General features: G+C 42.8%; 1 protein-coding gene across 1 annotated transcript; it reads right to left on the bottom strand.

Moving 5' to 3' along the window:
• Nucleotides 1-7,225: 7,225 nt before the first annotated feature.
• LOC104535555 (leukocyte elastase inhibitor-like) lies at nucleotides 7,226-14,466 on the bottom strand. Its single transcript, XM_010186917.1, has 7 exons — nucleotides 14,299-14,466; nucleotides 12,575-12,688; nucleotides 12,080-12,211; nucleotides 11,111-11,228; nucleotides 9,727-9,869; nucleotides 7,753-7,923; nucleotides 7,226-7,630 (listed from the first exon to the last, which is right to left on the bottom strand). The coding sequence occupies exons 1-7, from the start codon at nucleotides 14,464-14,466 to the stop codon at nucleotides 7,226-7,228; spliced, it is 1,251 nt and encodes a 416-aa protein (XP_010185219.1).
• Between the last annotated feature and the right edge of the window lie 464 nt (nucleotides 14,467-14,930).

Consider the following 14,930-nt stretch of genomic DNA (forward strand, 5'->3'; position numbering starts at 1 on the left):
CCTGGTGTGGCCAAGGCCTACAACAGGACAACCATGTCATCCGTCTCACAAGCATTGTGATGCTCAGACCACACAGTGCAGAGAGAGTTGGAAACACAGAACCTTTCCCAGAAAACAGCACCCAAAGCATGGACTTGCTCCTGAGAGCAGGTTTCAGAACACACTTACCACTTCACAGCAAAGTGCACCCCACACCCTCACCCAAACAAGAACTTCTGGGCAAATGACCCCTTTACCCATACCCTTGCTCTTCCCCTGTCTGCTCTAGCTAGCTCCACACTCACTGCCATGCCCTCAGATTTTTTTACTAAAGGCTCCACACTGAGTAAATACCATGGCATAGTAATTGTTCTGTTTTTCTTGCAAAAACTCCTACGGGGTTTAGAACCAACCTTCAGACACTGTGCTTCTCCAAAATATATCGCCTAAGACCTTTTTTTTTAGCATGTTGTGTAAAACAGGAAGCACACCGTATGAAAACAACAGAGACCAGCAAATTGAATTGGCGAGCCACAACCAAACAACAACGCAGAAAGACCTTCCTCTACCTCTTGAATTTGGGGTAGCAAGTTCATACGTGTCCCAGCACTTCTAAGATAACTGCATTGCCATTTACCTCCTTTTGCCTTTCAAGGGTATTACCAAATTCCCTCCTGCTGCTAAGCGAGCTTCTGCACTCAAGCAAAGAACTTGGCTACAAACTTCCTACATCCTGGGATTATTGTCACATCCAGGAAAGGCAGAAGTCAGCCCTGTAGGCAGAAACACCGCTGCCTGACCTTGTGCATGGTTGCAACACACTTTGCTCCCCTCCAGCTGCTGCCTATCACTATCTTAAGGAAAGCTAAAGCTGAGAAAGTTACCTTCTCCTGGGACGAGCTGACCCTGGCAGCTTCTTTGCTGATGGAGGGTGGTGTCCTGCCCCGTCTGCGATCGAAGCTGACCGACCTCTGTGTAGTCTGGCTGCCTGCCCAGTTTATTTCTGAAGAAGGAACAAGGACGAGGAAATCAAGGGCCAACAGGCAGAGGATCTGGAGAATGGCTTTTCTCGTCCTGCAGCAAAGCAGGAGACAGGATCTAGTCGCTTCTGTTTTCTACTCTCTGAAACAAAAAGCGAAAGAACAAAAGATGGGCTTTTCCGCTCCCAGAGAGGAGGCTCCTTCTTGATGCTGCTGCATCTCATTAGTTTGCTCTGTTGAATCATCTCAAAGATGTGCAGAAAGCACATCTCAAGCATCTGCAGAAAGCTTACAGTAACAGCAAGAGGGAAACAGAAACAAATTAGAAAATGAGTCTCTGACATGCAGCATTCAGAGAGGCACCTCTCCCTCTCCGTGAAGGACTTCTGTGCATCTGATGGCCTCTGTCTTTTGGGAAGCCCTTGTAGTCCTGCAGCAGATGACAGCGCTGGGTCCATAACCACAACATGTTATTTCTCCTTTAACCCAGGCTTTCCAGGAGAGGTGCAATGCCCCAGACTGTGCCCCAGCAGCTTCTCTGTCTGAGGGCTACGTTTGGCTGGGGCTGCATCAGTATGGGCACTTTGTCTGTCTCGAGGACCTCAGCAGGTTTTTCTTCTTGCATCAGCAAGAGCTGGAGAGCAGAGAGAGCACGCTGTGGCCTTCAGCAGCACATCCCATCCTGGGTTTTGAGCATCTCCCCACCTGTGAGTCAGGAAGTGGCAGGCCTAACAGGGTGCTACAGGGCCTGGTCCAGTAGGCAGAAGGAGTCCCAGTTACACAGTTTTGGAAACGAGTCCCAGTTACACAGTTTTGGAAACAGATCCTGTCACCACGATGCTCCCATATGGTGAGAATTTTAAGGAACAGGCTTTTTCCATTGACCTCATGCAGGAAAAGGGCAAGAGGTGGTGAAGGCACCATCAGCCCTGCTTAGGAGAGCTCAGTGTGGCCGATGCTGCTGGTCATGTGCAGGTACAGATACTTGTTTTCTGTGCAAGTGTTACTGGATTAAAGCAAGAATAGTCTTAGGAGCAGAGTCTGGAAACCAGAATTCATCTACAAGCTATCCTCATTACTGAACTGCAAAGTTATCAGTTCTCTTCTTGTATCATTAAGTTGCCTTCATTCAAGCAAGGGCACAACTTCAAAGGGAAGATCGCAGGTCTCCCACCCATCCTATGCCAGATCCTAGTGCCTGGTGGTGCTTGATGCGTTCTCCTGGGAGATGCAGACTTTAATTCCAGCAAGGGTATGGGACACACCAAAGGCAGGCCCTTCATCTCCTGAGCCACACAAATTTCTCCACTACAGAAGTTATGCACCTTTTTCACTTAAAGAAATTAAGTCACTCTAATGGCCTTTTCAGGGAGGCCTATTTGAGCAGCTTGCAGAAGGTTTGCTTTGAAGGCATTCACCAGATCTTCTCCAGGGACTTATATCTCGTTCCACCTTGTTGCTGGATTTCAGCATGGGCCAAACACCTCATCCTTCATAACAGGGCAGCTCAGAGGAAGCAAAGAAAAATGCTAGCTGCAAAAGAACTTACCAAAGGCGAAAATAAAATGCCTACAAATTTTGGATACTTCAACATTCATTGGAAGTGAGAATTTTTCTTTGAGATGGATTTTTTTATATATATGCTTAAAGCCAGCCTATGTTCTGTTTAGGAGAGATACATCGTTACTTAATCTTGCTTCTCCTTTCTGAAGCCATCTATCATTCTATGCATTAAACATCTTATTCACTGATTCTCCATTACATATGCACAGGAAACAGACAGAAAGTGTGGCTCCCGAATTGTGTTTTCGTAATGTCTGTGAATACTATGATGTAGTTCCTGCTAGAAGTGATTATAATTCCATACAGAGAATAAGCATTCTTTACCAAGAAAACAGGATTTACTAAGAGGCAATTTTCTAATAAATATGGAAATTAAAAGTCTAGATTTTCCTGCTGTGTGACAGACTTTACAGCTGGAGTAGAATAGCACCTTGTGTAGTACAGAAGGCATGAAACTACTTGCAGACCATCTGTCAAGGCCAGCCTTTGATGTGTGGTAATTTTATATTGTATCAAATATTATATTACTGTAATTAATATTAATAAAGTATAACTGAATAAACATTAACATGTTTATATTGATAATCAATAAATGTAATAAATTATGTACCATTTATATTGTATATCATACTGTGGTTTAATTTTAGTCCTGATGATATGCTTTTAATTCCTTGTTCTGGTCTTAGTCAGAAGATGCTAACTAGTAGCACTACTGTCCAGCTACCCTTCAGTCAGATTGAGTGTTTCCTTTCTTGCTGCTCTATTCAAGTGGAACAAGCCCTGGTATTATCTGAATATAGATAGACACTACCATACATTTGCCCCACTATGTTCACCCTACTGGGCTAGTGGAATAAAATATGGTAAAACGTTGAAGTGAAAAAAAAAAAGAAGCTAATTGAAAGCATTACATCTGGATCATTTTCTGAAACCATCCAAGAAAGTGAGCTGGCACTTCTATACACATGTTGGAAGTGTGAGATGAATGGTCCAAGCGAAAGACAATGGAAAGCTGAGAAGTGCTAGAAGGGAGACTGGAAACTAGAAGTGGTGCAATGCTTCAGACAGAAAAGGGATGCTAATTTTTTAATAGGGTTGGGGAAACAAGAATATTTGGAAGAAAGCAGTGATGGTATTGTTTCTAAGCATGTGATTGCTGTTGGTATTTTTACTAATGGTACTGGTGTGTACAGAAAGCAGGAATTACTACATTCACCTGAATTTCTGTCTCAAATAGGTTAGTCTCTAGCAGTCCATAATGCCAAGGCCAAAACCAAAAATGACTGAGAGCCAAATTCAGAGAAATTCACAGGACAGCTTAGGAAAATACAAGTCCAATAAATCCTGCAAAATAACCTCTCTTGAAGACTACCTGTTGAACCATTTCTGGTTTAATGTTTAGCTTTTGAGGTAAAGCTTTCTCCAAGAGTAAAAGCAGTGTTTAAGCTCTCTACAGCAGTACCTCTATGGGTCTTTACTCCCCTGAAAAAGTAAGCATGCCATCTTTATTAGTTTTGAAATACATATTGAATTGGTTCCTAAAGTAAAGTTTAACTTTCTTTAAGATACAGACTAAGGTACTGACTGGTTTTGTGACTTTAAGGGCCAAATTGTGGCCCCTCCCTCAGTTGCTACCAGGGAAGAACCCAATACCTAAGTCAGTGAGATGATGAGCACCAGGTGGCAAAGCACTCACAGCTGCTAGTGAATCCTCTAAGAAGGGCTGTGGCCCTGCAGTGTGAAGAAAGCTGAAACGCTGTGCAATGCGGATGCACTGTGCACATTTCAAGAGGAGTGACTGACACTTGCTGTGTAGGTTTCTCCTGCCACTGCTTGCCTTGCACGGAGAGGAAGCTGCATGCACAGTTAGCTCAGGCTGAACAGACATTAAAAGTGATACTGTGAAAGTGAGACTTGCAACATTGATCAGCTCGCTAAATCTAGTCTTAATCCAACCACAGCCTAGTTTCTCCCACTTCCAGTTCCAGACGGGAGTAAGAAAATGAGGCAAATCCTCCACAGTTCAGTAAGTATAACAGGATATTAAGGTCAGCAGAATTTGAGATTTTTAAAAGTGCATGTATGTTTTGGGTCTAAGACACAATACCTAATAACTCTTCTGGTTTTCACTGACTTGGATATTTTGTGATACAGTGTGGTTACTATAAACTGGTTGGACTAGCTGTAAATCAGTAACCAGAGCTGGGTGGGGTTAGCCAGATTCAGCTAACCAGTGTGCAAGAGACAGAACCATACAGTGGGCTTTGGGTTGAGGGGGACCCTTAAAGATCACCTTGTCCAGCCCCAGGGGCTTGGGGCAGGGCAGCAAACACCTTGCCATTTGCCAAGGGGATGCCTGCACCTCTTCTGGGAGAGTTGGGAGAGAAGAGGCACTGGACCTTGTTTGCACGGATGGGGACTGGAGAAGAGAGGCACTACCTTTGGTAGAGTTTGTGCTCAGGAGAAAAAATAAAGTCAACAATCAATGTTGCACAGACATCTGGTTTTTTTCCTTCACAGCATTGATCTTCTTTGCATAGTTCATGATACTGCAGCAGTAGGGAAACTGCTGCTATTGCATCTACCAGAAACGTCTCGGCCACATCCTTTATGCCATGTGGGCCTCACCACATCACTTCATGTTTCCTGTACTCTGGTGGCACATGAACCACCCAGCTAAGCCGCTGCTAAACGGGGACTTCTGTTGCAAATTTTCCTACCTATTTCTGTCGCTTTCAGAACTAAGCTTCTGCATTCTTCAGTGTGCAGATCCATCCCCTTGCTAACTACCAGCGTGGTCAGAAACTCCCACTTTAACTCAAGGATGCCAAAAAAGGATGTGATGGGCCTTGGGACTCTATACTCATTTCTGAGAAAAGATGGGAATATAGGGAAGGGTTTTTTTCCCCTGTGGCTTTTGCCACTTCATCACAGGATTCCCCATCCCTGCATTTACAGAAACATTGTTGGTTTTTGAGGTTGCAGTGCTCAGAAGTTCCCCAGGGAATGTAAACACTGTCTGATGAAGCTTTGGCTAACACCATCATCTAACACACAAACTGGGCTGTCAGCTTCCAGAAAGGAAACACAGACACAGCCTGAGAAATGACTGGTGGAGCTGTACTGCACCTTCAGATCAGACAGTCAACAGCAATTTGTCTATTTGACTTTTTTATTGTCTGTCTGACTCGTTTAGTGTCCTGCTCCTGTTTGTTCTTGCTTAGTTATCATCCACTCTTATTTCCTAGGCTTTCTTGTCCAGAGGACTCTGGGTAACTTATAGTGCGTAAGCAACAGTAACAATGACCACATAACATGAGGCTGCTTTACTGTTTTACACATCAGTAACTTCAGTGGGGTGCTTTAGACCATTTTCCTCCAATTCCTTGAGACTGAAATAATCTGATTTATCCCCTTATAAAAGACAGCCGTCTTTACCAGGTAAATAATTAACCCTCTTTAGAAATGTGTGTTTTCATATCCTGTTCCTGCAGACACCATGCATAAAAAATTCTCTTTGGAGTCATATGAGATTTTATGGGAAACTTAGGGGAGGTTGCCCAGAGAAGTGGTGGAGTCTGCTTCGTTGGAGATATCCAAAAGCTGCCTGGACATGGTGTGATCATCTTGCTGTAGGTGTTTGAGCAGGGGAGGTGGACCAGATGGCCTCCAGGGGTCCCTTCTGACCCAAGCATTCTGTGCACTTTTAATTCAAAAATGAATGCGGAAAATGTACAGTAAAAAGAGGGCCCAAATCCTGCCCGCCTGTCTATATAATTACTGCTATAATCAGCTCCCTTTCTAGAGGTGCTCATGAGGGCAGAATCCTGTCCTTTCCCCTGACAGAATATACCTCCTGTTACTGTCATAAAAAACAGTATTACTAATAAATACTCACACAAAAAGATCCAGAGCTCGTGAAAGGAGTACATGTCATGTCGCATAGTTCTTCCAATTGGTAAGATGACACTTTAGATGTAGGCTTACATCTAAATAAACAAAGCCAAAGCTGCTTCTAATATTAGCTGTTTATATAATGCAGAATAGCACAAAGGCAGATCCAGTACACATCACTGGGGAGAAAGTGGTACAGTTATCAGTAAATACATGTGTTTGCTGTAAGTAGGTATCTCCTACTCGGCAGTTGCTACAGAAAAGGGAATTGTCATGGTCAGGTCTCCACTGCGCAAAAGATTTGCCACAGCTACAGAATACAGATAAGATAAGAGTGTCTCTGAAGCACCTCTGTGCTGACCAGGACCCAGCTGGCCAGGAGTCAAAAACTACAGAGCAGGGGCTACTGTTTTTACTGGTAGTTACCTAAAACTGGTGCAGACAGTTCTCCTCAGACAACAGCATACCAGCTCCACCTTTGCAAGCCCAGGTGGGTGCTTTATTATACTACATGGCTGGGCTGGGCAACTGTAAGGAATATAGACGTGTATGTGGGCATGGAGGAAACAAAATGTTACTCATGGCCAATGAGGTTAAGGCAAAATTTACTCCTATTCTGGATTCAGATCAGAATTTGCCATTCAAGAAGCCTTGCGGCAGAGCGTCCAATTAATGGGTTCTAAGCTAAACTGCAGTGACTACTTTGAAATACGAACTAGCTGTCACAGGACAAAGAATGCATTGGGAAAAACTGCTATTTCTGATTTTCCTCCAGATGTTTCTCACAATGTTACAAAATGGCCCTGATTTTAAGGTGAACAGAGCTTGCCAAAGAAAAGAATGATATTGGTAGGATTGTGTCTAATAAAGAATAAGAAAGGGTGGTCAGCTATAAACAACTCTATGAGAGGCAGAGACCTCCTCACAATGGCAGCTCCTGTACCAGCTGCTGCTACAGTGCCTTCCTCATTGACTTCCACAAACGTCTTATGGACAACGTCTGACAGCACCAGAGATTTTGCAAACGACATTGCAGAAAGATCAGCTTTTGATTCATTGAAGATGTCAGTCATGCCCATCTCTTGTAATACCTCATTGAGGTTAAAGGTGCCTTCAAGCTTGAATCGGGGGAGGTATACCTCCACTCTTGTCTCAAACATGTGCTCTGAAGAGGCCCACAGCTTTAAATTTTCATAGGTCATTGTGCTTTCAATCTAGAAGGTGGGGGGAAAAAGAGCTTAAAGTAAGTGGGCAGCTTTGAAAAGTCTTCATCTCTACCCAGCCTTAATTCAGACAACCAAATTTCAGCCATAGCCCATGCTGTCTACTGCCTTACCTGCTCTAGCCCACTGGTAGATCCATCAGCCGTGTCACCTGGCAGCAGGATGATCATGCTCAGCGTCTTCTCAGCATAAGGGAGTTCAAGGACCTGAGTACCAATCTCCTCTATGTAGCCTAATTTAAACATGCCTTTCTGATACATCATCTGCACAGGCTTCTTCTCATTCTAGTTAAAAGAAAATTATGTACTCGCTTCAGCAATACAGCTCTTAATATTTAAACTTACAATAGGTGTAATATCAGTAATTGTTGTTAGGCTAAACATTTTTATTTTTATTCCATCTACAGTTACACGCAAAAACATCAGTTTTGCCGTGCAGAAACAAAAGGGGATAATTCTTTGGGGAACAAAACCCAAAATCCAACACAGCAATTTCCCTGCAACTGATCAGATAGTGAAGCTGCTGTCATTTATCAGACTGATTGTTTAGACAGGAAGGAATAAACAGGTTAGTTTATTAAGTGCAAAATCATAGCCTTTCTCAGACATCCTCTTCTAGATCTTCTTACCTTGCCTTTTTGTCAGGAAGTTGTTTGAAACAACAAAGGCTCAAGGCTCAAGTTTCACAGAATCACAGAATCACAGAATGGTAGGGGTTGGAAGGGACCTCGAAAGATCATTCAGTCCAACTCCCCTGCCAGAGCAGGATCAACTAGACTAGGTCACACAGGAACGCATCCAGGCAGGTTTTGAATGTCTCCAGAGAAGGAGACTCCACAACCTCTCTGGACAGCCTGGTCCAGTGCTAGCCAACTAGAACTTCCTTTTCCAGTTAGCCAACTTCTAAAGCAGTGAAAGAAGACTTTTGGTAGATGAGACACTTTCAGCAAACATCCTGCTGGTATTGATTAGCAGATGAAGAAAAATCTAGACAGCTACTCCTTATTTCATAGTTTCTCCTACTGCAACAGCACACCAGATGTTCTCAACTATAGACCATCATCAATATCCGTATTCAAAGATATATTTAAAGTCACAAATATAAGTACCCAATATGACAGTTTCTGACCAGTGTCTTAACAATGGAATGCAACTAAATAACTAGAAATATATGGTTTTCTGACCTTTTCCTTGGATATATAAGGAACACTCAAAAGATACTTTTCCCTATACAAAGCTCTACAACTTGAGATCAGACCTAAATCTGTTGGGTTTTTTTCTTTTGTTATGGATGAGAAGTAATAGCATATTGGCACAACATATGGAAAGAAGGCAAAACTGAATTAAAGTAAGTGGTTTTAATTGTCTTTTTTTAAACATTGGTCAGACGTAAAGGGCACACACAATACTTGGAGGAGTGTGCTTGTCAGAGGGCTAACTTTGCAACCATATTGACAATATCTTAGTTAAACAATGAAGGCTTTGGTGACATCCGTATGATAGAAAAAAAGACTAAAAATTAAAATATATTTAAAATAAGCTTTCAAATATTGCAAATACTATAAATAAACTCAAATACCCTATAAGGATTTATCCTTTTTCGAATTACAACTGTACTTTTGTAGCTTGTTACTATCCGGCCTAGTTTTTTTGGTCTGTTTTAATCTCTCAGATGTGTAGCTGATATTAAAAGGTATCGAACATATAAACACCAGGATGACCTCTTGGAATCTATATGAAATCAGATGTTCAGATTTGCTTCTGTCCATGACAACTATCTGTAATGACTGCTATGTTAAGGAGTGCTAGTCAGGACTAACACTTGTGTTTTGCCAGTCACCAAAGCAAAACTCTTGAGTTGTTGCAACTTCTGACCCATGCACATTTTTTCAATACAGATTCTGCTTTTCTGTGAAAAATCCTCCTGCCACGTCTACCCATCGGGAGAGGCGGGTTAAGTTCCCAGCACACCCACACCTTGTTCACAGGGCAGCTGAGCCCTGGGCATTGTGCTTTGATGTTGTGCTTGCTTCATTGCTTACAGTATCCTGGGTACATAATGTTAAAATTTACAAAATGTGGGTGTACCTGATTCAGTTTAAAATCTCTCTGTACTGTTTTTTGTTCCTCAAACTTGTGTTCCCAGGTTGCTTTAAAGTAGATTACATTCACCAGCACCAGCAATGCATGTACGTCGATCACCCCAGGAGCAAAGAGTTCCTTGATTTTACCTAAAGGAAATTTTGGAATAGACAAATATTTGTTAGTTATTGTTAAGACTCTGAACTGAGACTCAATTACTTGCCTGTGAACTTAGAGAAACGTAGAAACCCAGTTCTTGGCTTGTTCAAAGGACAGGGACAATGCAGACAAACAAATGGTAAAATCCACTGCATTGTTACCAGCCAGGGGTGACAGGGAGGAGGGAGGGGTTCACCAATTAGCCAACTGTCAGTGTCAGTAACCATACATATGTGCCCAGAGACATTAACTATGGGGAAGGAAGCAGCACCATTACCCACATATTCTGATATACACAAGGGCATCTTTCCTTTGCCCTGGGCAGAGCAGTTAACCAGCTGCGGGGCTTTTGCCTTTCTACACAGAGGTGGACACAGAAGCTAGCAGGTCCACAAGTTTCGTACGAGCACCCAGAGCAACGATGATGCCTAACCCTGTGCAGGGTGGCTCCTCAACCTTCAGGAGCTTTCTCACTGGGATCCAGCTAGGGTTAACAGCTCTTTCGCACACCAGTCACAGGCCACTCTGCCAGTACAAGGACAGGTTTGGTCAGCAAAGGGGAACTGAGAAAATTACAGAAGCCTTCAAATCTATTTGCCTGTCCCCTAGTAAGTTCTGGTTTATGCTCAGCCAGTAGATTTAGAAAATTCTCATCCTGCTGCTACTGCAGCTTTGGCAAAACTAGAGGAAAATGGTATATATCATGTTTCTTCTAATCAGCAGGAGCCAATGCCCCCTGCTAGCCTCTTAAGGACAAGAATTGGTTGATCATCATTTATGATAGTGAGCCTTGCTGGTCACATCTCTCATTTCTGTGGGCATTGCTCTATATACAACCAGGTCCTCAGTTGTCCTCCTTTCCCACTCCCCACCCAGGCTGTTCCCAGTCTCACCATGAGCTTCCATCCCCAGCTGTCCTGTATCTGTATTTTTGGCTGTTCATGGAAGCAATTTGTTTGGTAGAGCTTTATATGTATTATTGCAATTATCATGCCAGGCATAAGGGTGGGAATACAAAACTATTTGAAAACAAACACAACTTTAATTCAGAATAATTTAGCTGATAACTAATATTTCAGGAGTGAATGGGAAGACAAACCATCTTTAAACAGCATAAAATTGAACACACAGAAATGTGAGCAAGACTTTGCTTTTCATACTACGGAATTTCTTATGTTGAAGCAGTGGAAGAAGACACTGATAGTATGGTTATGGTTTTGCTTTGTTTTACCTTGTGTCTCACTTTCAACCCAGGTGTTAATTTTTAATCTGGCAGCTTCAACAGCACCATGAAAGTCCACTGTTTGCAGCACTGCTCCATACAGTTCCTTAGCACACATTAGAAATTGCTGTAAAGTAAAATAAAGATTATGAATTGGTCAAATCTGTTAAGTACTTATTCCTTTCTGAAAGAAATCAATGTTTGAAAGTTATATTAGAAATAGTGAGGAACCAGTTGACTGCATCAGGTAAAATTTCATTTTGGAAACATCAACTATCTGAAGCTTATTCCTCAAAGAAGAGATAGCTATTCTATTGCATAGGCAAAAAAGTACATACATAAAAAGAAAGCTAGAAGAAAGAGTCTCCTCATGGAGAACTGCATACATGAGGTCCAGATAAAAAATCAGAGGAGACGCAAGATGTGTTGTTTAATGCTTAAGCATCTAAATCACTCAACAGAAATAACTGACAGAAAAGCAAAGATGCGACTAGCAAGTTATCCATACTAGGTAATCTGGAGACCACGCTGACATACAGTAAGAAAGGAGAAGGAAGTTCAGCACAGCACCTCTATGCATGAAGCTATGTAACATCTCGGATGATCAGCCTTCTCCAAGCTTACTGCTGCCCCAGTTGCGCCACTTGCAAGTCCAGATGTAATTAGCTTACAGATAGCTTGAATAGGCCAATTTTGGCTGTAGGCTCATCTCTGGCTGAGTGTAGACATATGCCAAAAGCAAAAAGTCTCCTGCTTTATTTTTGCGCTATAGCCATTGATATCTGCAGGGTGGGGTTTTTTAAAAAAAAGAATTGAAAGCTGACACTGTTGCCTCTTTTCTGCCAGCTCCAGGATATACAACTCGAAGAAGCACATCAGGTGCTCAAAAATACACGTAAGGGGGGAAACAGCAAGGCCCACAGTAACAGGGAGGCTTGATGTCAGGGCCACAGTAGTTAGCAGGTACAGGTAACTTACCTGCCGAAGCTCAAATCCTTGTTGTATAAAGAGATTGTTGGCCAGGGTTAAAACATATCTTTCACCAAGGTTTTGTAGTTGTAAAAGGAGCGCCTGAAATGCTTTATGGTTAAAGTCCCCATCCTCGTTACACTGGGAATATTACAAAAACAACAATTATAATGTTTTCTCCATAGAGCTTTGGTTGTTAATTTCCATCCTAATTAGATTACAGTATAGGGCTAACTCCTGCTGTACTGATTTTTCAATCTAGCTAGTCTAGGTTTTGTAGCCTGATCCTCCTTTAGATGAGATCGTTGAAGGCTTTGGTATTGACTTCATGGAAGACTCGGCCCTTAATAAGATCACACATTGTATCAGACATTTCCTGTTGTGTTAGGCAGAGCTTATGCGTGTGATGTTGACTCCCTCCAGCGGTAGACTCTAGTGCTTTATAACTAGTAACCAACTGTGAGGTGAGGAAAAGGCTCCTGTGCTCCCCTCCCAAGGACACACCTGTGAGAGGGATGACGATCTTTCCTGGCTTAGTTCTGGCTCCATTTCTGAGGCTGCATTCTCGAGGTCAGCTCCAAGACTCATTCTTTCTTCAGCTTTCCTAATGTGGAGCACCTGCAGTTGAAGATGCCAAGTTATGGAAGCCGTAACTGTGATAAAAGCATTTTTCACCGTTTAAAAGATTCATTGTCCTGTTCTGGATAAATGATAAAGATTTATGGAAGATATTTTTTAAGCTTCAGTCAGGCCGAAAGCACAGACTTGAAATTGTTCATATATTCATGTTCAAACTCACATTTCTATACTAGCAAACCAAGAACAACCTGTACTTAATCCCCCAAAATGCTATTCTCCACTACCTCAAAATGTTTACATTTTATTTGTATTTTTATTGCTACAGCTACTTTAAATTTCAAAACAAAAGGTTGACTCAGGCAAAGAGGCAAAAATGTTTTTCGTTGAAAACATAAAAATTGGCCTTTTTCAATCATTCCTAATCTTTGAATCCTCTTAGGAAATATATCAAAACCACAGTGCTTTCAATGAAAAACAGTCCTTGTTTCCAATGTGCAAATATCTCATTAAAAAATTCCAGCAGTTTCACCATTATAATAATGTTGCATCATACGAAGACTTAATCATTTTTATTGAGGATACTGGGTCTTCATCACTTCCCTAAAAGAATCAAGAGTCCCTGTGTATTTGGCTTATGCAGCAAGATTATGGTAACCAGAGGGCTGTGGGGGTGGCCTCAGTGCAAAGAGATCAGGGGCTGCCCTCTGACAGCAGGCTGCAGAGCAAGTTGAGTCTGTTTTGCCATGACAGTAATTGGTAAGTGATATCCCTGTCCTTATCTCATCCCACAAGCTTTATCATCTTACTTTCACCCCCTGTCCAGCTGAAGAGGGGGAGTGAGAGAGCAGCTGGGTGGGCATCTGGCAGCCACCAGCCAAGGTCAACCCACCACACCCTGGGAGCCTCACGAGAAGAGTACATCTTCCCTGGTTGAAGGTGACCCAGAAGCCAGACTGTGCACATGGCAGTTTAGGATATGATGGATGAAAATCTACCAGTACAGACCCAGCCACTGACAAGAACCTATACCTTAGGATTAGTGGTCTTTTGCTGCTTATGGGCACAAATAAGAAAAAAGAAGAAAGATCATAGAGAGCAGAACTTGTATTGTGGGGAGTAAAGGCACAGCGATCAGAGAGGTGGCCTTCTTCACCCCCTGCCTGCATCTCTGTGAGCTCTGTAGGTGACACATTTTGACTCTTTAATGCCATAAATGACAACTGAGCTAACACTTCTAGCAATCGTTTCAGGTTTCCACAACTCTCCCTAATCCCCACCCAGACTCACACGTTCAGGACTCTCATATCAACCATGAGAGAAAGTGCCTGCGTGTAATGTTGAAACAAAGGCTGATAATCCGGCAGCAGGCTGGGGGGAAACCAGAGCGCCCTGCTGTGGCGTATTGCCTCCTCTCTTTCAGCTCTTGCTCCATCCGCCTGAGTTTGCATAGGAGCATGAGGCAAGTCATGCAAGCAGATGGCTTGGATTGTGGCGTACCAGCCACGACTCTGAAGGCAGCACCTGTGCTCGTATTCATGCTTGTTTCCTATGAAACCCTTGCACACATGTTGTGCTAGGGTGCCAAACATTTCCATTAAGGGAACAGCACGCAATGAGGAAACATCTGGACATGTTTCACTAATACTTACTTTTTCTATCTGAGCAGCAGTGTTGTTTTGTGCACCTAGACAAACCAGAGCCAGGGCAACAGAGATGCTCATTGGAGAGAAGACGATGTTTGTGTCCTCTGCATTTCTGTTGAGCTTATTGTAGAGATCAAGGCAAAACTCAGTAATTGGTCTAGAAATGGAGCCCATCACGAAGCAGCTGCTGACTGGGAGTACAAAAGAAAGAAGAAAGAAGGAATTTAATGCAGATTGTTACTTACCTGGATCACACTGTGAAGCATTTAGCTGCCCTGAGATTGTCTCATAGTTGGTTGCTAAATAATAGAAGTCTACTGAATTCTGAGAGTTTGAAACATCCAACCTTGCACGAATCTCTTGGTCCATGCTTCACAGGAGGAGCAAGGACAGAATGCGTCTGGAAAAGGGACCCACACTCACAACTTATATGAATTCCCCAGAAAGGACCATTTTTCTGTCTTATCCTATGGTGTATCTTATTTCAGATCACGGCATTGAAATCAGTCAACGAACTTCTTGGAAAGGGGCTGTCTGGTGTTGGAGACCCCCATCCCATCCCAGCCAATGCTCCCCTGCCACCCCATTCCCCACCTGATGCGTGGGGCAGTGGAAGGGAAAAGGGCAGTGCCCCCCCC

The sequence above is a fragment of the Mesitornis unicolor genome, unplaced genomic scaffold, assembly GCF_000695765.1.
Source record: "Mesitornis unicolor isolate BGI_N332 unplaced genomic scaffold, ASM69576v1 scaffold23706, whole genome shotgun sequence".
Classification (NCBI taxonomy): Eukaryota; Metazoa; Chordata; class Aves; order Mesitornithiformes; family Mesitornithidae; genus Mesitornis; species Mesitornis unicolor.

Coding starts and splice junctions, on each gene's coding strand:
- LOC104535555 (XM_010186917.1), bottom strand. CDS start 14,466: ATGGGCTCCATTTCTAGACCAATTACTGAGTTTTGCCTTGATCTCTAC. Junction 12,689..14,298: donor CTGCTGCTCAGATAGAAAAA/GTAAGTATTAGT, acceptor CTTCAACTGCAG/GTGCTCCACATTAGGAAAGC. Junction 7,631..7,752: donor CTACCAGTGGGCTAGAGCAG/GTAAGGCAGTAG, acceptor CCCACCTTCTAG/ATTGAAAGCACAATGACCTA.